Here is a 21,781-nt window from a genome sequence, read left to right on the forward strand (position 1 = left end):
CATTCATATTAAATCTAAATTGTCAGATTAATAACCATGTTTATTAAAAAATTTATAATTTTTATATATTTTTTTATTTTAAAAATATAAAAATTAAAAATTAAAAATATTATCTGTCCCACTATCCCTCCAGAGGAGCGGAGGAGAGGGAAGCAACTCCCGACCATGGCAGGTGGTAATATTAATGTCGCCAGAGGTCGGTTTCATACTTTCATTTAATTTGCTTTGTGCCTCCATGAAGCCTGGCTTCTCTCTCCATCTATAGCCTTCCGTGCTATTACTCTGATCTTATTTATAAGTCATTTTTAATATATTTTATCGATGTTAAGAAAAATTTTTAAAATTCATTAACTTTGTCTTAAAATTTAATAAGCTTTTAACTTTATCTTTATTAAATATACAAATTTTAATAACATATTTTCTCTTTCCAACATTAATGGAAGGTAAAAAAAGAAATTTATGATAAAAATTTAATGACATGACTCATAAATAGGATCAAAAAAATTTTTCTCTCTTTATTTTATAAATAAGACTAAAGCGAGTACCTCCATCCCTTACCACCTCTCTTAGGCCCAATTGTAACTTATCACATATTTCGGCCCATTGGTTCATGCCTCGTTGAAACAGTTACCATTGTTTTGGGCCTGTTTGTTACACTGCTTCTAATATTCACTACGAAATAACAAGCTTTATATGTTGGTCAGTTGGTCCAAAAGAGATAAAGAGGGGAGTTCATTATGTTTATTCTTTGGTTAAAAGAAAAAGAATTATGTTTATTCAAGTAATTTAAAATATAAAGAATTAATCTCCATGTCCTTTTATTTTCTCTCAATTTTAAATTAGATTTCTATAGTTTATTTTTATTTCAATTGAATTCTTATAATTTGATTGATTAAATATTTTAATCCTTAAAGGTTGAAATCCCTGAATTTTTTCTTTTAAAAGTGAAATTAAAATCTTTTTATATTTTTATTAAAATATTATATAATTATACAATTAACTATATAATTTTATCACAAAAATTTATATGGTTATGTTTTTTTTTAAATTTATACACACATTTTTTCATGAAAAATTAATAAAAGTTTGAACATTACATTAAATAAATTTTTTTTTTTTTGCTAGTAGTGTTCAATCAAATTTTTTTTATAAATTTTAAACATGTTTTTATTTTGAAAAGTTGATCATTCATAATAATTTTAAGTTCCAGGGATCAATATATATGTATAATCAATCAAACCATAAGATATTGATTAAAACAAAATAAATTACATGGATTTAAATCAAAATTGATGACAACTAAATAGATGTGCTGATTAATTTTCCCAAAAGATTTTAATCTTCCCGTAATGCTACACGAAGCACGAAAGCAATGCTTCTTGCAAGTGCATTTGATTTTTCTTGTAACTACAAGGACATGGACCTGGTGCATCTAAATTTTTCTTGGTGTCGAGCTCGAGACTTTTAAATTAAATCCTCAATAACTTATCACAAAGATTAAATTTGTTGGTTGGTGCATCTAAATTTTATAATTTCTTGTTAGGTTTTAATAATTTTTTTATCTCAAATGATGTGGAATGCAAAAATTTATGTTTTTTATAACTGATGACTTATAAAATAAAAAAACAGTGTATCTTTAAAAAAAATGAGGGAAAACATTATTTTTGGTCTATACACTAAGCTCAAGTTTTGTTATATATTCATGTACTTATTTGTATAGTTTTAGACAGAGCTAGTAATTTAAGCAGGTTGGGCTCAATTCAAGCTAGACTTATTTTGATCGGACTTAACGTACCCTACTCTCTTAAAAAATTCATATAGCCAAGCTTGACCTTGATTTTTTTTTTAACGAGTTCGGGTTGGCCCGTCGGTTTGGCCAAAGTTACCAACTTTATATACAGATATAATTATAAATTTCAATTGTCAGATTTATTCGAGTCATGCTCAATTCAAGCCAGATTTATTCAGATCAGGCTTGAAGTGTCATGCCCTTTTTAAAAAGCCTATATAACCAAACTTGACCCTGATTTTTTTGAGCGAGTTCGGGCTAGCCTGTCGAGCTTTGTCTGAATTACCATTTCTAGTTTTAGAGGGACATTGAGCTGTTAAGGTGATACAAATGATATTAAAATTGATAATGTGTTTGTTGTTCACCAAAACCATTAAATTGTGGTGATGTATTATATGAATATGGAGTTAGATTTTTTAATAAGCAAAATAAATTAAAAAAGCTACATAAAGAAAAGGCTGACATGGAGTTGAGAAAACCCCTCAACTTAAAATATCTCAAAAAATATTTAAAATATAGTTTAATCTTGATTTTTAAATTTAAAGGATCGCAAATTTTTTTTAAAAAAAAATTGAGTCTTTTGTTTTAAGTATCCTAAAAACATATTTTATATTTTTATAATATAAAAACTAATTTTAAAATTAATTTTTACTTTAAAATTAATTATTTTTATATTATAAAAATGTAAAATATATTTTTGGGTACTAAAAATTGTAGAAGGCTCCAGTTAAAAAAAATGTGAGTTTTAAAGTTTTAAAATCAAGATTAAAATACATTTAACTATTTTGTGAGATATTTTAAGTTGAGAGATTTTTTAACTCCATATCAACATTTTTTATCTCACATATTTTGCTTATTAAAAAGTTCAAACCAACACTCATTTAACACATTAGCACAAATTTAGTGGAGTTAGTAGACATGTCAGCAATCTTAACACCATTTTTATTATGTTAACATTCTTCAAAAACTATAATAATTAATGTTGCAGATGGAAAAAAATATAAAAATTTAAAATACTGAAAAAAATGTAAATATCTAAAACAAAAGTAGAGCAAAGAATAGGACCTAAGTGTAGTGTTTGGGGAGAAAAAAATGATGAGATATATAGGGTTCATATTTGTTGATATTTTTGTATCAACCCATGGGATGTTTTGTTACTTTATCCTCTGGTTCTGGTTCTAAATACAAATCACAATAGTTCTAGTGGTGGAAGAAGAATGTGCGCTGTGTATAAATAATATTCAAGTGAAGTAATGGGCCAATATTGTTACTCTAATAAAATCTAGTGTTTTAAAAATCAGACTGAACTGACCGGTTAAATCAAGAATAGGCTCTTGATTCGATTCGATTGACCTTTCAGAATCAGCCATAAGAAAATCAATCAACAACTGAAAAAACTTGTCAAAAATTGAAATAACCGATTAAAAATTGGATCGGTTTCCTTAAAAACTAGTCTGAATCATTTAAAAAATTAATTTTAAAGTAGTTAAAATGAAGAGAATAATTAATATTAATTATGTATTTATCAATAATATATCACTTTACCAAGCATTTATTAATAATTTTTTGAAAAATATAAATATTTGCATATATTTTTATTTATTTATGATACATAAATTAAAAATATATTAATTTAATGTCAAGCAATTCAACCATGGTTGAGCCAATGAACCATGAATCAGTAGCTAGTCTGATTTAATGATCGGTTTAATTTTTAAAACCTTGATAAAATACAATAACCTATCGCATTATTGCAATGGAAATTAGCCAAGCCTAAAATTCACAATGGTTTTCCAAAATCAAAAGAGACTGAAAATATCTCAGATGACTTGGTGTCTTAGCCTATCATAGTATTCGCGCTATTTTTAACTTTTAAGGTCACCTTGAAATAAAAACATATGCTAACACTCACGCATATACTTGATCTCCCTGACCAAATTCCCAAATAATTTAGAAAAAAATGGTTAAAAAGGACTCCACTAAATTTCATTTTGTTGAGAAGGACTTGGGACATAACGTCTTTCCCTGACATTAATTCTAAGCTTAAAATAACTAGATTGCCCTTATGAAATTAAAAACAATAGTTGAACAAGGTTTTTCGTTATCAATATACTAGCAGGAGGTCTTTCATTGTCCATAATTCGATGACAAAATATATAAAATATGGCCCTTCAGTGTTAATATGTTAAACAAAGTCAAACAAATGGAAGAAAAATTAAATTTTCATAAAAGAAGAGTCATATATGGTTGAAGGTGTATATGGTCCTAAAATATAACATTGAGTGTAAAATTTTCAAGATATTTGAAATAATTATTCGAATAAATGAAAGAAAAATTATATTTTCTTAAAATGTGGTTGCATATTTTAAAAGAAGAGTAGCATAGGATTGAAAATACCTACATGTGATCCTAAAATATGACACCAAGTATACAATTTTTAACATATTCAAAATTATTATTTGAATAAAAAAAAAAAATTATACTTCCTTAAAAGATGGTTGCACATCATAAAAAAAATAGTCACATATGATCCTACATATAATACCAAGTGTAAAATTTTTAAGGTATCAAAAATTATCGTTCAAATAAATAGAGGAAAAATTATATTTTTTTTAAAGGGTGATAAATTTAGAGTTCTACAGTTGTTCTTGATGCAATAAATTCAAAGCCATGGGAGTAACACTCTTAACTTTCATAAATTGACGAGATTCACTCAACAACAGTTTGGTGAGGGCATTTTCATCCATTTAAAGCTTTGAATTTATACCACTGAATGGATCTCATTTTATTAATGGCAAAATTTAAATTATACTGTTTTCAAAAATTTTAATGTTCTCAAATTTAGTACCTGAAAATTTTAAGAAGTCCTGATTTTATATTATTTTAGTTAGAAATTCCTTAATTATAATTCTTCCTAATTATACGGGTAAGAAAATTTAAATAACCGATCGATTATAAGCCCGCAATTAATAAGATAGAAGAAGGGGACAAGACATGAAGCGGCGAGTGAAGAGTAATGCCGTAATGGCTTGCTAACTAGTGTTTGGTATCACGCACAATTGCAAACCACATACATCAACGCCAATAGTAATCATCCCGCAATAGTGTACTCCTAACGTTAAGGTTGTTAAACTAACAACTTTCAAGTAAACTTATGATGAGAAGATAAACTTACATCGTAAAGTTAAATAAAAAATTCATAAAAATTTAAATTTATTAATAAATAATTATTAAAATATAATTGTAATTAATTTAAATATATTAAAAATATAAACTATTGAAATTAAACTCATCTATATTAATAAATTATAATATACAAAACATAAAAATTTTAAAACAGAAAAATTTATTTTTAATATTTTTGTTTTCTTTTTTTAATTAATATTATTTTTTTTCATTTCAAATTTTTTTTAAACCAGGTCCTATAATTTTTATAAAACAAATTTTTTATAGTATATACTTAACTCGTTAAACTAAAAAAAATTAACAAGCTTAACAAGTTCATAAAAACTTTTATTTAGTCTGAATTTATAATTAATTAGCATAATTTTATAAGTTAGAAATGTCAAAAAAATAAATTCAAAGATAAATTTTTAAGTTTAACTATATTTATATTTAATCTAAATTTTAAATTTATAAGTGAGTTGATACAGTTTTGTAAGTTTAAAATATAAAAATATTGAACTAAAGACTTTGCAGCTACATTAACATGCTGAGGTTCTTCAGAGTCGAAAAAATTAAAGCAGCCTTTCCTTCCCGTTAAACCAGCAAAAACAACTCAAAGCAGTTCCATTTAACACAGAAGCCCGTCATTTGGAACAAAGTAGACCAAACGCGCGCGCGCGCAGTTATTACACAAGAGCGCACACACGCACACGCACACACAGTTGTTATCGAGAGTCTGTATCAAGCACTAATGCCATCGCCGGGGTTGAACTTTGGTGCTCCCAAGTTGGCCACGTGGAACTGTGACGCATACTTGCTGGAAGCAGCCTCAGTCACCGGAGGTTCATTCAGGAATGCCCAGTTACTCTTCGTCCACCTGCCCTCACATTCAACCATTTTATTACCCACGTACGATTTAGAATGTAAAGTAAAACAACTTAATTAATTAAACACAATAGGCTGAATTGTACTCAAATATATATATTACCAGACATTTTTCTTGATAAGCTGCTCCAGACTCGTTCCCGCATCCACATCCACGGACTCTTTCGTGCGGGTCGAGGGCATGCTAGTTGACTTTTGTAACTTGTTCTCGGACTCCTCAGATTTGCTGTCCTGCACGCATCATCAGTATCACAGGCTTTTATCAATTAGTAATTAATATGTTTTTTTCAGAAATCAAAGTGGTCGGTGTGTGCATGTCTGGCGGTCGTCCCCAACCTGAATGGCTTGTGGTAAACCGGAAATAGCCCTGAGGTGATCTTCTTCTATCTTCTTCTTTAATCTCCAGTAAGCATCGATTTCTTCTTTGGTGAGAGCGATTTCTCTTGAGTTTGGCTGAAATTGGAGAGATTTGGCTCTTGAGTTTGGCTGAAATTGGAGAGATTTGGCTCCCAAGTAAACATCAAACTATGTGCAACGACCAGCGGAACTGGAACAAAACAAAGAGTAAACACTTAACGAGTACCTGATTCAGGATCGATGGTGGGAGAGTGCCATCCTGCCATAAGAGAAACCCATGTATAATGCTCGATCGTGTCGATTAACACAAGAATCCTCCAAGAGGTGATGTTTTTAATGAGATACTCAGCTTCGGATCTCTGCGTATTGATCCTTATCCCTTAAGCGTGGAGTACTGCTACTTATGTAATGCGGTTGGGGACTGAAAAAAACAGGAAGAGATGGGACCCGCTTTAAAAGGGCGATCCAACGACTGTGATGAAGATCCGATTAGTTTGGGCATCGGATAAACTGCACATTCCAGGGTCTAGGCTTTGCTTCAGCCTGCCCACAGATTTACAAAACAAACCCCCCGACACTTTCGCTTCTTTTTTCAACTTTCAACTCCTTTTCAACCATTTCTACCTTGTTTTAATTCCAGCAAAACCAAACAAAAGACTCGCGTTATATATTTGCATGCCCACTATCAGAATAATACTAATAATAACAATAATTTAATTTATTTGCATATGTGTAAATATTTATTTTGTTTCAAGTTATTATTTTTTCTTTTTCTTTATTCGTCTCCATCATAACTTTGCTGTCCTTGCATTATCGGCAACGACCTCAAAAGAACAGGAGCAGCACAAAACTTTCCGCTTTGAATGGCGACGTCTCAATCCAAATGGGATCCACGTCGTCCGAATAATGTTATCTTGAAGAAAATATCGCCACCGAACTTTGCTTTTGATTTCTATGCTTTTCTTTGTGTCTTTATCATCTGTCATTATTACCACCACCACCATTTTGCGATCACTGGACCAGCTCATGCATTTTTTACGAATAAGCAACTAATATTTAGTTCCTTTTATGCCAGATTTTGTCCTCTTGTAATGTTCAGTTGGCTAACCAGTAAAAGAGGATCGATCCAGGAGGAATGGATAACCCCTCTGTTCCTAGACCACGGGTTGGATTACACTACATTATTATTTAAGATTTTTTTGGCCAGTTAATCATTGTTTAAGATTGAGGATTCTTCAGATTCCACCATACTTAACTCGGGACTGACACCCGTGCAAAACAAAATTACTCCGTGTGATTGATTTATTTGTTTGTTTCCGTCAATTAATTAATTCCCGTAAAAAATAAAAATTGCGCCTTACCCTCATCTTCGGTGCGCAGTCCTTTGTTTTAAAGATGAAAATCGGTGCGTAGTCTACTTTATTTGAATGAATGGGGACTTTTGGATTAGAATTTACAAAAGTGGGTTTAGCTTAAATGCAGAATGAACACATAAAATTATAAGTGCTTCGACTCAAAGTCAAGCGTGGGTCTAGATAAAAAATTTGTTTTGCCTCAAACATGAATTGACGAAAATCGCATGGGGAAGTTCATAATTACTTCGGCTTTAACATGGATTCGGGTCTTGCAAAGAGGAAATCAAACACGGCCCATTGGCCCCAGACCCTTGTCTTGTAGAAGTAATCAATCATCCCAACCTCGAAACCGCAGCCCAGCTCCCCTTCTCAGGGTTGAAACCCGTGCCGTACCCACAATAACATTAACATGTGGATAAACTAATACAGTACCTACGGGATCAATGATGGCGGGCAGGGCACAGGCGTCCGTCTGTGTCCTTGTTGTCCTTTTCATGACATCCACCCCACTCACTCCCACAAATTATATCATCCACATGACTCTAATTAGGTGATGCAGACTCAGCCGCTGCAATAATTCAGATATCGCAAGCTATGTGACTGACACTTTAATTTACTACTCATGAGAGTGGGGGCATGCTCCCAGCGCCTACGTGTCCAGAACATTCCTCACCATGCATCTGCCTCAACTCCAGGCTTTGCTCCTTCATTCATTCATAAAATTCCAAATGTCTGACTTACATCATCTGTCCCTGAAATCGTGCTCTTGGCTCCCTTCTATTTTAGTGGGCCGCTGGGCTGTCTCCACTACTTTATTATCATCATCATCAGTGAAATAATGGCTTCAACTGCGTACGGGATTCACCTCGTCCCTTGTCTCTTAACTTTGTATCCTGAACGTCGCGGCCTGAGCAACTACCGACCTACCACCAAACGATCCACATTCATATCACGCAATTGCCAGAATGGCGTTTAGCAAATTATTTGGTGGTGTTTCTAATTCCCAGTACGTTTTGACCGATCCGTTAATGTGAGTTTTGCTCTCCTACCAACCCAACAGATGGCTGTGCGAGTTGGTGATCGAATTGACTCTGATATCTGGATTAACTTCGACTTTAACCCAACCCAGTGAATGGGTGAATGAATCATCCACAGTATCGGATATATATGTATGGCTTCAACTGCGTACGGGATTCACCTCGTCCCTTGTCTCTTAACTTTGTATCCTGAACGTCGCGGCCTGAGCAACTACCGTACCTACCACCAAACGATCCACATTCAATCACGCAATTGCCAGAATGGCGTTTAGCAAATTATTTGGTGGTGTTTCTAATTCCCAGTACGTTTTGACCGATCCGTTAATGTGAGTTTTGCTCTCCTACCAACCCAACAGATGGCTGTGCGAGTTGGTGATCGAATTGACTCTGATATCTGTATTTAACTTCGACTTTAACCCACACCCAGTGAATGGGTGAATGAATCATCCACAGTATCGGATATATATGTATCCATCATTACCCACTACTCCTTTTGTTAGTTTTTCTTTGTTCAGATCAAATTCAGTACCGCACATTGATTCCACCATCCAAGTGGGCGTTACAGATTAAGACTACCATCAACATTGCTTCATTCATTACGATCGACTAAGTGCGGTGGATCATCGTCACTTTTCTCATTCTTAATTTCCACTGCATATCTTCCAATGCCCAAATACATGAAACGCGCTTAATAATCCAGGTCCGCCCAAAAAAAAAAATTCATTTTTAGTTAGGTTATACTGATTTTTTATTTCCACAGAGTTTTAACTATAAAATTCACAAAGACAAGTCTATAAAATCTTTAATTTAATCGCTGTGAATTATCTAATCGATGATGCACCCACGTGGTTTTATTTTTGACAAAACGATATATTAAGTATCAAGTAACAGAACACCTGTACTGAAACAACAATGAAAAAGTCAATGATACGTTGTAAACGAGATGGCACCTATTTCAATTGCTTCACATTTTTGCTTTTAAAATCCTAATAAGATTGCAATATGTGCACAATGTTTAACTGAATTTAATTTGATCTGATTTGATTCCTTTATATTAATTTTTTTTTTGGCTGTGGAGCAACCGAAAACTGATAAATAGATATTAAAATACAAAATTACTGGCGAAAAAAAGTGTCATTTGGGGGGTGAACAGAAGAAGATGACAAGGACGTTGAAGGTGCGCTTGACGGTTTGACCATGCGTGCTGTAATAGTGTAATGGCTGAGGTGAATTGACGGAAACGAAGTAGAGTCCAGCGTGGGCCCCGCCTAAATACCAAAGACCCAAATGTTCGCTTGTCTCCTCTGTATGACCATTCCCAACCGCCACCCTTCTCTCCCAATCTATAACCTGAATGTCGATGACCGTCTCCGGGCACAGCGCATGGCTGCAGAGACGTCGAGGATGGTCTCACATTCCCCTGTAATTTATCAAAGGCTTCACGATTTGATCGCCATTTCCTAGTTTTATCTCTTCGTCCCTCGCTCTTATCTTAGCCTTTTGCTTTCGCCGAGACATTGGCTTCGGAAAGTGGTTCAGTTTTGGAAGCACTCTCCTCATTTTCTCCAGAAAGACTGGTTTGCCGGCCAAATGCATGGCCTCCTCACCTGTGAATAACAGTGTCGCCTTTTAATTCGAGATAGATAAAGGATTTATCTTTATTGGTAGATGTTTACTAGTTGAGAACACTTCCTTGATGTTCTCGTCGTCAGCGCTGACAACTTCCTTTAATAATGTCATGACTTCTTTCTCGGCTAATTTGAAATTCCTTTCCCCACCTCGATATTCCAGAATTGTTCTTTATGTCAATTTGAACAATGTCAACTGGTTAATTAATAACTATCCATTATCCATTGGTGATTCACGGCTTCACTGGTAGATCCACTGTACTTATCTAGATGTGTCCTAAATCTCTTTAAACTTGCTAAATTCTTCTCTTTATCTTTCACCAACTTAAATTGCAGTGTCAGTCCAATCATAATGCCTTTCAAAGATTTTGTTCGCCACCTAAGGGATGTTCGAGATGGCATGGGCAATATATCTATAAGAGGGGTAGAAGCAAATCGTATCCCTTGCCGTGGAAGATCTCTTATTGCCCCTGAATTGTCCTCACTAGCTTCGTTAGTGGCTCGGGAGAGCCCCTGGGCTAACTTACCATCTGAGTTGTTATTAGACATAATTCAGAGGGTGGAAGCAAGCGAATCTTCCTGGCCTGCCCGGCGGGTGGTTGTTGTTTGTGCCTCAGTTTGCAGGTCATGGAGAAAGATAACAGAGGAGGTGGTAAAGACACCAGAACAGTGTGGTTGGCTTACCTTCCCCATATCGCTGAAGCAGGTAATATCTCCCGTGTAATTTATATACTACGTTAAATTCATGAGCACGGAGTACTGATTGTGATTCACCCATATTAATCTATGCTGATCGCTTCTCTTCCTGCTAGCCTGGTCCAAGAGAGACTCCCATCCAGTGTTTTATAAAGAGAGAAAGTGTGACTTCGAACTATCTTTTATATCTTGGTCCAAGTCCAGGTAATTTGGTTGTTCTGTTTCTGCATATATCTCTTGTCAAGAGTTGAATCTTTTTTTTTTTTCTTTTAAGTTTAAACATTGGTATTGAAATTGTCGAATCATCCTTGTGGATAGTCACTTCGTTTGCAATCTCCAACCTGAGCAAATTATTTCGATCATCTAGTTTAAGTGAGCATACAGTTTTACTCATTATAAAAACCTGTTATGGTGAAGACTCTAAATTTTTATCCCTTGGTTTGACAATAATAATTCTTGGTTGGGAGACAAAACTTTTTCCTTCAAACAATAGTTATTTTTCCTTAAGTTTCTCCTGTCAAGTACTCTGTTGAACCATGCTGCTCGGTCTAAAGTAACAGCAGCAGCTGCCATGAAGACCAGATTTTGTTTCCTGACCTTTATTAATCTGGTCTTTTATTTCAATGTCTCATATATCATTTTTCTTTACGACGAAAATTCCTCCCGTTCCTTGGATATGTATTGTTGTTACTGGGATATATAACTCTCGTTAGTTTGTAGCTCTCTCTGGGGATATGAGTAAACTGCTATTGGCAGCAAAGAAGATTAGACGGACAACATGTACAGAGTTTATAATATCCTTGGTTGCGGACGATTTTTTCTAAAGCAAGCAGTGCATACGTTGGAAAGTTGAGGTTAGTCACACCTCTGCAAGGTCCTTATCTTGTTAGTTGCTGCATTCTTCTATTGTTAAATTGATCAGTGAGCAATGAGCAGGTCTAATTTTCTTGGTACCAAGTTCATGATCTTGGATAGTCAACTCCCGCTTGATTCTTCCCTACCGTTGAATGGTAAATTGCAGCAAAGAATCTATTCAGAGCAGGTTCTTCCAAGGGCTGCTGTTGCAAAGTATAATGTGGCCACCGTATGTTACGAACTCAATGTTCTCCGCACAAGAGGTCCCAGGAGAATGCGGTGTACCATGCATTCTATTCCAGTTTCTGCCATTCAAGAAGGGGGCACTGCTCCTACTCCTCTGAGGTTTACTAGATGCCTTGATGATCATTCATCTACCACGGCTGTTTCGAAAGAAAGAAAGCCAGGAGTTGAGTATGGCTCCAACAGCGAAGACAAGCCTCCAGAATCAAACCACATCACAAGGGTGCCACTGATTTTGAAAAATAAAGCTCCTAGGTGGCATGAACAACTGCAGTGTTGGTGCTTGAATTTTAAGGGACGTGTTACAGTGGCCTCAGTAAAGAATTTCCAGCTCGTAGCAGCTGCAGAACCTCGACAAAATGCTTCAGCAGCAGAACACGATAGAGTAATATTACAATTTGGGAAAATTGGAAAGGACATATTCACCATGGATTACGTTATCCCCTCTCTGCATTTCAAGCCTTCGCAATCTGCTTGAGCAGCTTTGACACCAAACCCGCTTGCGAGTGATCATATCCCTTGTTTCACTGTGGAATAACGCTGTGCTACTCTTCCATTTCTGCACATGCAAATATATTCTTGAAAAAGACAAGGGCCCCGGGGGCATCTGGGATACTACTCTTACGCCAATGAATGCCTTTACCTGTAGTTACAAGTTTTTTTGGCCTGGCTGTCAGGCTTGGTGTTTAATTGGCAAGTTTACCAAGTTATTAATTTCTCCATGCATATCGTAGCTAACCTTGTATGACAAAAATAATCTTCCCAGTTACGTATTTTTGCAAAGTGCAGAATTGTTTTTGCTTTGGCCGGAGCCTTGGCATTTATTCCTTTGAAAGGTTGTCCTTGTGCTCTTCGTTTGACCAATTTTTTTATTACATGTCTGCAAACTATTCTAATCTTGTGAGGCAGGAGGAAGGAAATTTTGTTTACCTCTCACAGAATGAATTTCCAAGCGTATACTTTGCCCCATGGTAAGCTTTCTCGGTTGGCGTTCTTTTTGCAATTTACCCACGTGTTGCGATTCATATTACCAAGTAGAAGACAGAGCCTTAATTGTTGAATTGAATCGCATAAGCCAATAACTAGTTAGCATATTGTCACAGCCTATGTTCAAAAAGAAGAGAACCTACAAAGTCAAGGTATTTTTGGAGACATTCAGGATGATGTAAGAAATTTAAGAGAATTCAAAATGTTCAAGAAAAATTTAATATATTTTAAAATGTTCTAGAAGCATCTGGAATAATTTAGAAATATCTAGATAAATTTAAAAATTTTTAGAAAGTCTTAAAAACTTATGAAAAAATGTGAAGATATTTAAATATTTTAGGATATTTTAAGATGTTTTAAAATAGTCTTTGTAAATTAACTAGAATATTATCCTAGGAATTATTATAAATATTCTAAAAAAGCATTATAAATTGTTAGATTGGATTAATTTTTATCGTTCATTAAGAAGGTGGGAAAGTTAGGGAAAAGTCTATAAATACTCCCAATCCCTATTTGTAACTAATAAGCAAAACAAACAATTTAAACAAAGTTCTAAGTTTTAAAGTTCTCTCATTCAAGTCTTCTTCTCTCTCTTATATTCAAGTTTTTCCGTTCTTTTACCTCTATATTAAAGGTTTGGCTGACTTAATAAAGAGAACAAAGAAGTTTCAAAGCTATGACAATATGCTGTCATTTAAGTATTTAGTTATTTATTTTGGTTGGTGTCTTGTATGAATGAAGGGCCTGAGACTGGAGGCTTATATGCTAACTTCATCAATTAGAAAGTGCCTTTCTTCATACACATTACGAAGAAAAGAATTGTGGGAGAAGACACCTTCACAAAGTAAACAATAGCAGGGAGATATTCTCTTTACCTTTTATGATGAATTGAAATTGAAATACCAAGAGTCGACGAGTTCCATAACGTGCCTTATCCCCCAGTAGAGATTATTTCCAATTTCCAAGTATCCCTAGCAACGCTATCATCTCCTACGCTTGTTTTATTTCTGTGTATGTGTTGATATCTATTTTGATTTTGTAATAGGAGAATAAACAAGATGCTAGGAATTTGGCGGGGAGTAAGGTTGCGCCAAAACCCTCCAAGGCCTGCAATATTACAGTTCCATGGGAATGGAATCATCAACATGGAAAGCATATATTCACGCTTTGGATGTGTGACGGCGTCCCCACCAATGCAGCAGAAAGGGTTGGAGAATGTTACAGTTTCTGACGTTCTCCTTTCAAAGGGAGAAGAAAAAGTGGGTTCATGGCTCTGGTGCCGAGTTGATGATGCTGTTATTAATGCAATGAAGAATGTAAGATAGTTGGAATTGTTGATCATATATACCATCCTTTTCCTTTGATACCTATATATCTTGACTATGTTTCTGCAAGACTTCAGATGGCTACGAACAATATTGGATCACTGGTGGTGCTAAAGCCCGAGGGTCACATAGCAGGAATCGTCACAGAAAGAGGTAATTTCTGTTTAAAATTTTCAAAAACCATTGAAACAAAGCCTGGATTCAATGTGCTGAAGTTGAAAGATTGTGATTAATTTGTGTGCGGTGGCATAAATGAAATGATAGACTGCTTGAGGAAAATAGTTGCGAAAGGAAGATCTCCAGTGTACACACAAGTTGGTGAAATCATGACTGATGAGGTTATTATTTCATGACATTCATAGAAATCCCTTTGAACAATGGAATCACCATGCACCTCTTTCCTTTCTTTCTATTTTCGCTGACCTTCGTCCTAATGATTTATGTTGAACAGAAAAACCTAATGACGGTGACCTCTGATATGAACATTCTGCAAGCAATGCGAATTATGACAGGTATTTCTTTTGTTCGTTGTTAGTGGGAGTTAAGGTAAAACAAGATGGAAGAGATGAAAAGAATATGTGAGACTTTGATTGCAGAGAATCACATAAGGCATGTGCCAGTAATTGATGGGAAAGTGGTGGGAATGATTTCGATGGTGGATGTGGTGAGAGCAGTGATGGAGCAGCAAAGCGGAGAACTGAGGCGACTCAATGATTACATCAGAGGAGAATACTATTAGGGGCTCATTCTTCCCTTGACCAAACAAACACTTTTACACGATACGCTTGTGTCAAACACATGCGTGTTTCAAAATTCAAGATCTTTTCCAAGCATCCCCGTTTCTACAAGGCACAAATTCAGCGACTCAATCACATGTACTTTTCGAGTATATTTCGCCTTTGGTATGTTGGTAAATATATTTACATCTTCTATAAATCTGAAAAATTATCTTTACACGTGATAGACCATAATATTTTTTGGATGGCCATTTTGGTCTTTTGAGGTATATATACTTAATACATTTTTTAAAAGTATTTTTAATTAAGTTCTAATTAATAATTTTTTTAATTAATACAGCATGTTAAACAAAAATAATATATAATTTTAAATATTATTAGAGAGATGTAAATTAATTAAAAACATCTTATGATATGAGAAGTAGAATGGCTGGTAATCCCAACATCTCACATGGTGTATTCATTTTTTTTAATTATATTGAAGTTATTAATAACTAAAACGATCCAAAAAGAACCAATGAATTAATTACAATAACGTTTCCTTTTTTAATTTTTATCACCCATCACCTTTAAATATAAAGGTAGGTTGACAAAATGAACAAAAATCAATGTTTAATGAGACTCTTGATTCTTGAATTAGTAAATTAGCGCATCTGCTGGGCTCCTTGTATAATAAATTAAGGGAGCATGCCAACTCTCACCGCATATTCTAAAATCCAAACACCAGCTGTATTTGATGCCCAACCAATATGGAAAAACCATCATACCTCGAAATTGGTGGAACGTGAGAAAGACTGCGATATCGCAGTCTTGTATCGATACAAGAGAATCCATAAATCTGACTTAATAAGATGTTAGCAACAAAAGCAAATGTGATTCGCAAGTTGGGTAGCTTCAAAAAGTCATTGACGCGAATGTCATGAACCCTAATTTTCAAATGTACTATGCTAGTAGTTTCATGCTACATCAAGGCCACGCGAATAAAAGATGAGCAAAACCAAAACTCAAGATTATTCCTGCAGTTTCTTGAGAGTCGAATATTACTCACTCCATGAAGATTGAAGATGGTACATTACGGCAAGTTGCCATGTAAGTGAAAGAAGGGGTGGAAATTCGCGCATTGTCGCAAATGAAAAGGAGACGACACATAATATCTTAGCCTTGCTTTAGGGGTGGAGGTTTATATTGTTAGCCAGGGAATCCATATCAAGGAGGATTAAGGATCTAATCCCCCACCACGCTAGAAAAACTCCGAAGAAATTCTACTGGCTAATGAATGAGTGATCCAGTGGGCAATGAAAAGCCAAGTAATTGACCCTCTGTCTTTGGGAGCCCTCGCATCGTGGGAATCAAATCTTATTCTAGTATTCCCCAACTTGCACAGAACAGTAATTTGGATCCTCCCTCATTTGAGGATGAAGAATGGGTGTGGCCACAACTAAGCACGTTCTCATGTTTGGGATCAATGGCTTGGACGAGGGACGAGAACGCAAGATTTGAGGATGCACTTGCAGTGTATGGGCCGGAAGACCCAGATAGGTGGCGGCACGTGGCAAAGATGGTGGCCGAAAAGTCGACACAAGAAGTGAAGAGGAACTATGAGATCCTTATGGAGGACGTCAATCGAATTAAGCATGATTGAGTCCCTTTGCCCAGATACATTCACTCCAGGCTAACTACTCGAGACTCCAGGCATGATCTGTTCATCCCATTATTTCAATGTCTCTGTCTTACCTTTTCTATTGTTGGTATCAGACCGGCGTGCCTTTAACTTCATATCTGCTGCTTTTATTGCCTCATCATCTCCATAATTCATTGCTTTTGGAATAGTCCTTCCAAACATTTGAACGTAGAACGCTCTGTTTATGTTGAAGGAGATGGAGCTTTAGTTATTGGTCACAAATGTTTCCAAGTAATTGGATTTTTGCATGGGAATCAATCATATGCATGCAGTCAAAACTAGATTTTACACAAATCGTGAAAACATTAAATTAATGACCTGGTAGAGAGAAAGAAGATCCACTTTAATCTAATCCTTCAAATTTTAGATCACGGGGTAGTCAGGCTCAGGCACATCGACATGGTCCTTTTAGTCCAGATATCGACCACCTTAATGCATACGTTACGACAAAACCCGATCTGGCATGTATATATGATCATGCACAAAATTCCTACATCTCCTTCTTCAAATCATATGTGATTCTAGGATCTATTTAAATTTCCTATTTGAAGCAGGGTTCGGATATTCGATGACGCTCCCCTCGTTTTTTATTAATCATGAGCCCATATCATCTTTGATTTGAATCGACCATTTACTTGGTTAATATAAGTATGTTTTCTTCAACGGGATGATGAGGAATCTAAATCTTTGTTGAAGCAAGTTCCTTGCGCTCTACCAAGTTACTGGATGGTGCTATTGTACGAGACATTTATAAAAGGCATTATGCACTGGAGTAATGCCGCCCAGCTGCCTCGATGTATAGTTTCATTTGGTGTCTTTCTTGTAATCTTGTGTCTATGTGCAATATGTAATCATGTTCCCCTTTTACTCGTTGTAAGAAATATGACGAAATATAGCTTAATACTTTGTCTAACACTTTCATCCTTTCGTTTTCCTCTCTTTTACACAAGTATCTTCTCTCCTTGCGTAAATCTAGGGAGCAATCCAAATACTTTGCATCGTGGAAGAGTAAATAAAATGTGTGAATACTTTAGGATTAGTCACTAAGGGGTAAGAGAGAGAGAGAGAGGAGGGGGGAGAAGAAATGAAATTATCATATTCAATGTTTGAGAGATTGGAGATATTAGAGAGAAGAATAACGAATGAATGTTGCATGCATGTAACTAAATATGAGTCAATAAGAAATAAGGGGAAAGCCAGGCCACCACTTGACAAAAGCTATTATGAGTAAAGTCGGAAAAGGAGGTTTTCCAATAAAAATGCTGTAAGATAAGGGGTTAGCTACTGATCTACGGTGAACAACTGAAGTGTGCTAAAGATAACAAAGAGAGACGCGAGATGCGGTTAGGGGACGAGTCCCACATGATTAGCCGTCAACTTGGGCAACCCAGTAATCTAGTAGGGCTATAAATACGGCGAATGCTAGACTATTCAGCGTTGCATAATTGCAACCATTCGTTCAATACTGGAAATTAAGGAAATGGCAAGAATATCATCATTGGTGTTAGTAATATCATTACTGGTGGCTCTGCCATGGCGCTGGGCAGCGGGTCAGGATGATCCTTGGAAGAGTCTGGCAGACCAGGCGGCATCGCAGGGTATCTCTCAGCAATCCATAGATGATGCTCAGGCTGCTCTGCGTGGAGGCGCTGATGATTCCGAATCATCCGTCTGGGCTGACTGGATTAAAGGCAACGCCAAGTAAGTTTCAATTTCAGGGGTTTGATGTCCATTCTCTCTCTGTTTTTGCTTTTTCTTCCTGCTAACAAAAACAAGAAGGGATTTAACTGTGTGCATAATTAATGTCGTGCAATTTAGCAATATGGGATACACTGATGAAAACGCACCCACGGGGTCAGCTGACGGATCTCCTTCCGACGAACCAGAAGCAGCAGACTTTGCAGACATAGGTGTGGATGAATCTTCACCTGCAGACGCAGAATCTCCGGCGGAAGCATCACCGACATATTCCCCTACATATGCACCCCAACCTCAAGCACCGGCCCTGGCCGCAGCAACACCCCAGGCTCAGGCACCAGAGGCTGACGCACCGGAGGCATACGTACCAGAAGCACCTACCCCCGAGGCCTACGCACCTGGCGCCGCCACACCCGAGGCATACGCACCCGGCGCTACGACACCGGAGGCACAATCAACCGAAGCAACTGCACCCAAGTTAGAGGCTGAAGCGCCAGGGGCGGTCACGTCCACGGTAGAGGCACCCGTGGAGGCTGCAGCACCTGGCACAACCACATCATCAGCACAAGCTCCGGGAGCGTCAAGCCCTGGTGCAGCATAGGGTGTGTGTGCATATAGACACGAGCAATCAACACACGCTGACTCAAACGAGATGTGTATATATTGATATGTGGAGAGTGGGGTGATGGACAGAGAATTGCATTGGGTTGACAACACCCCTCCGCCCCATGTGTATTGCTGATGATTGGGTACGATTCATATACCAATGTTGACATAGAACTATAGTACTTTATTTCATTTACTTCCTTTTTTTGGCGAATTGGTTTGCACAGCTCATGTTACAGCCACCCACATGCAAACAAGGAGGCTCATGTCTTGTTTATTTGGCTTTTGGAATATGTCAATTTTTAGAACCACACTAGTTGCTCATCATCAATTTACACAGTAGTACAGATTAATTAATTTTGAATAGTTGAGATGTGATTTCATTTAATTTTTATCTTCTAATTGTATAACAGTCTCTTTTTAATAAATAAATTTATCATTCAAAAATTTTAAACCTAAACGACCTATACCTCATCATAGTGATCAATGAGTATATGATGTCATTAGTCATTACCGCAATGAGCAGTGAACATGAACCATAATTTCTGTGCCTGTCTGGACTGCCTCATTAAACAATTTTTGGGGCCAAAAATCGATTATTTAAAAAACTACCCAAACAGTCGCTGAATTGGGTAATCGATTTTAGAGGAAAAATTGATTTTTTCCATAAGCCATGAGATGAGAATCAGCTTCTGCATTTGAATTTTACAAGACATATGTGAGAAAATTACAAGAAAAGCTCCAAAAAAATTATAAGAAAGGCACAAAATTTAATAAAAATAAATCCAAATTATTTTTTCTTCTATTTTTTTCTTAATAAAATTGTAATCATAATCAATTATAATTAAAATCAATAATTTAATTAATTATTTTTATAATTAATTATACTCAATTGAAATTCAAACAGACCTTATATTGCTTTTAACGTGATCGAGTGCGTGGGTCTTCTTGAAACCCCCTGGCTTCAGTTTACGTGTGTTAAGGTTGTAGCATAATTTTTGGCAGGAAAAAAAAAGAGGTTATGGCATAATTTAAGAGGCCCCCTATAAATAATGCAAAATTACTTGTTATAGTATATTTTCTTTTATGGACGGCCTCATTCAATCCTTTTCATTTGTACATATGGGGTCCTTAATGATAAATATGTTTGTTATTTGGTCCTCATGAACAATTTTCTCTCAAAACATATGATTCGTTGCTTATAAATACTAAGTGTGTGTTTAATTTTTAATTTATTTAAAGTCAGTTTGATAAAAGTTTATTTGATAAAAGTCAGTTTGATAAAAATTAATTATTATAATAAAATTTATATTTAGATACATTTTTTAAAAAATTAATTTGACAAACTGAAAGTTGTTTGGATTAATAAAAATTTATACTTTTAAAATGTATTTTTTAATATGCAATGATTAAAAAGGACATTAATTTATGATAATTTATAATTTTTATTATACAAATATAATATATTAAAAATATTTTAAAAATTTAAATAAATTTAAAATAATATAAAATTTAAAATGTTAGATTTAATATTAAATTTAATAATTAATAGTTAAACATTCATTAATACTTGATTTGTTTCCTTCGATAAAACAAGCCTTCCCAATTCCTATAATAATCCATATCTTCTCCCAAGATAACACAGTCCTATCCGGGTGTTTCACTAGCTGTGTTTTGCCTGACAAATGGAACTAGACACCGATCATGCAGAGGATGTTGACTATGGCATGAAAATGCTTGCCTTTGGCTGTCGCTTTCTCTTCTTGATGCTAATCGTCCTCATCTACCTTCACCAAGCTTACTCCACCTTTCGTCGGCGCAGTCGTCATCATGGCAGCGGCCAACAGCTTCTCCCCCTTCACATTTCCTCGACCATCTTAGCCACCGCCCAGAGCAAGGGTCGTCTGGATCCTTCTCTTTTCAAGTTCCTTCCCACATTCACCTACTCGTCCACCATTCATCTTCCACTCAATGATTGTGCCATCTGCTTGTCGGAGTTGGAAGAAGGAGATGAAGTTCGCACCCTCCCAAATTGCAGCCACAGCTTTCAGTCTCACTATATTGATATGTGGTTTCGTTCTCACTCCATCTGCTCAGAGTGTCAATCCCTGGCTGAGCCGTCACAAACTTTGAAACAAGCCTCTGTTTCCAGGGATAAATTTATTTGTTGCTTAGTGTCCTAATATGAAATCTAAGGTGATGAAGAAGTAAACGAGCTTTGAAACAAGTCCCAAAACGAGCTCAATCCGTGAACGATTGAAGGTGGAAATGAAGAAATGAGGCAGAGGAATGGCAGCGATCGACAACGAAGGAAGAGACGAGGAGCTCGAGGAAGGAAGAGATGAGGAGCTCGGGATCTGTGACTAGCTGGTGAAGGAGAGACGGAGGAGAGACCGCGGAGCGACGGAGGAGTGACAGACGACGAGTGAGAAGCAGGAGAATGAGAGAGAGGCCAACCTCGGTTGCACGTGAAGAAGGAGAAATATGAGGGTATCATAGTCTTTTACAATATTAGGTCCCAATCAATCATTTTATGCTCACATGCCTGATTCGCATTTCAAAAGTTACCAGAAGAAGCTTTCCATTTTTTCAATTTCAGACTCATTTAAAAGTCTTTTTACAAATCACATTTCATTTAAAAAAAATACTCTAAACAACATTTCACATCCCAAAATTAAAAACCACACTTGGAATGTGAAACGTGAGGCACCCAAATACACCCTAATAAGTTGTCAAA

General features: G+C 35.8%; 4 protein-coding genes and 1 pseudogene across 6 annotated transcripts; 4 read left to right on the forward strand and 1 right to left on the reverse strand.

Moving 5' to 3' along the window:
• Positions 1-5,523: 5,523 nt before the first annotated feature.
• LOC129301775 (uncharacterized) lies at positions 5,524-7,200 on the reverse strand (annotated as a pseudogene).
• A 3,074-nt stretch (positions 7,201-10,274) lies between these two features.
• On the forward strand, positions 10,275-12,860 carry LOC129301880 (tubby-like F-box protein 5). Its single transcript, XM_054940505.1, is given in 7 exon segments — positions 10,275-10,463; positions 10,553-10,922; positions 11,029-11,116; positions 11,633-11,727; positions 11,729-11,766; positions 11,849-12,444; positions 12,447-12,860. Coding segments are annotated over 7 exon segments (1,440 nt in total). The 5' UTR covers positions 10,275-10,284; the 3' UTR covers positions 12,521-12,860.
• Positions 12,861-13,827: 967 nt separating this feature from the next.
• LOC129302297 (CBS domain-containing protein CBSX3, mitochondrial) lies at positions 13,828-16,062 on the forward strand. Of its 3 annotated transcripts, none has more exons than XM_054941072.1 (6): positions 13,828-13,962; positions 14,043-14,313; positions 14,400-14,475; positions 14,587-14,660; positions 14,774-14,834; positions 14,919-15,295. In XM_054941072.1, the coding sequence occupies exons 2-6, from the start codon at positions 14,056-14,058 to the stop codon at positions 15,059-15,061; spliced, it is 612 nt and encodes a 203-aa protein (XP_054797047.1). In that variant the 5' UTR covers positions 13,828-13,962; positions 14,043-14,055; the 3' UTR covers positions 15,062-15,295. The 3 variants fall into 3 exon arrangements, 2 of the variants coding, with proteins under 2 accessions (XP_054797047.1, XP_054797046.1); XR_008591241.1 differs by adding an exon at positions 16,011-16,062 and having other exon boundaries at positions 13,853-14,313; positions 14,919-15,224; XM_054941071.1 differs by having other exon boundaries at positions 13,853-14,313.
• A 2,105-nt stretch (positions 16,063-18,167) lies between these two features.
• Positions 18,168-19,432, forward strand: LOC129302296 (uncharacterized). The gene is made up of 2 exons (XM_054941070.1): positions 18,168-18,441; positions 18,559-19,432. Exons 1-2 carry the CDS (start codon positions 18,221-18,223, stop codon positions 19,037-19,039), a joined length of 702 nt encoding a protein of 233 aa, XP_054797045.1. The 5' UTR covers positions 18,168-18,220; the 3' UTR covers positions 19,040-19,432.
• A 1,297-nt stretch (positions 19,433-20,729) lies between these two features.
• Positions 20,730-21,227, forward strand: LOC129301785 (RING-H2 finger protein ATL2-like). Its single transcript, XM_054940375.1, has one exon. It carries the CDS (start codon positions 20,730-20,732, stop codon positions 21,225-21,227), a length of 498 nt encoding a protein of 165 aa, XP_054796350.1.
• Positions 21,228-21,781: the final 554 nt, after the last annotated feature.

This window comes from Prosopis cineraria, unplaced genomic scaffold (assembly GCF_029017545.1).
Source record: "Prosopis cineraria cultivar Desert tree isolate PC_DT_omini unplaced genomic scaffold, ASM2901754v1 PC2, whole genome shotgun sequence".
NCBI lineage: Eukaryota > Viridiplantae > Streptophyta > Magnoliopsida > Fabales > Fabaceae > Prosopis > Prosopis cineraria.

What these genes read in the sequence shown, in the direction of transcription:
- LOC129302297 (XM_054941072.1), top strand. Translation starts at nt 14,056, where the DNA reads ATGCTAGGAATTTGGCGGGGAGTAAGGTTGCGCCAAAACCCTCCAAGG. An exon ending in TTATTAATGCAATGAAGAAT is followed by an intron (nt 14,314 to 14,399) that starts GTAAGATAGTTG and finishes GCAAGACTTCAG; the next exon opens with ATGGCTACGAACAATATTGG. An exon ending in AGGAATCGTCACAGAAAGAG is followed by an intron (nt 14,476 to 14,586) that starts GTAATTTCTGTT and finishes ATGAAATGATAG; the next exon opens with ACTGCTTGAGGAAAATAGTT.
- LOC129302296 (XM_054941070.1), top strand. Translation starts at nt 18,221, where the DNA reads ATGGCAAGAATATCATCATTGGTGTTAGTAATATCATTACTGGTGGCT. An exon ending in TGGATTAAAGGCAACGCCAA is followed by an intron (nt 18,442 to 18,558) that starts GTAAGTTTCAAT and finishes CGTGCAATTTAG; the next exon opens with CAATATGGGATACACTGATG.
- LOC129301785 (XM_054940375.1), top strand. Translation starts at nt 20,730, where the DNA reads ATGGAACTAGACACCGATCATGCAGAGGATGTTGACTATGGCATGAAA.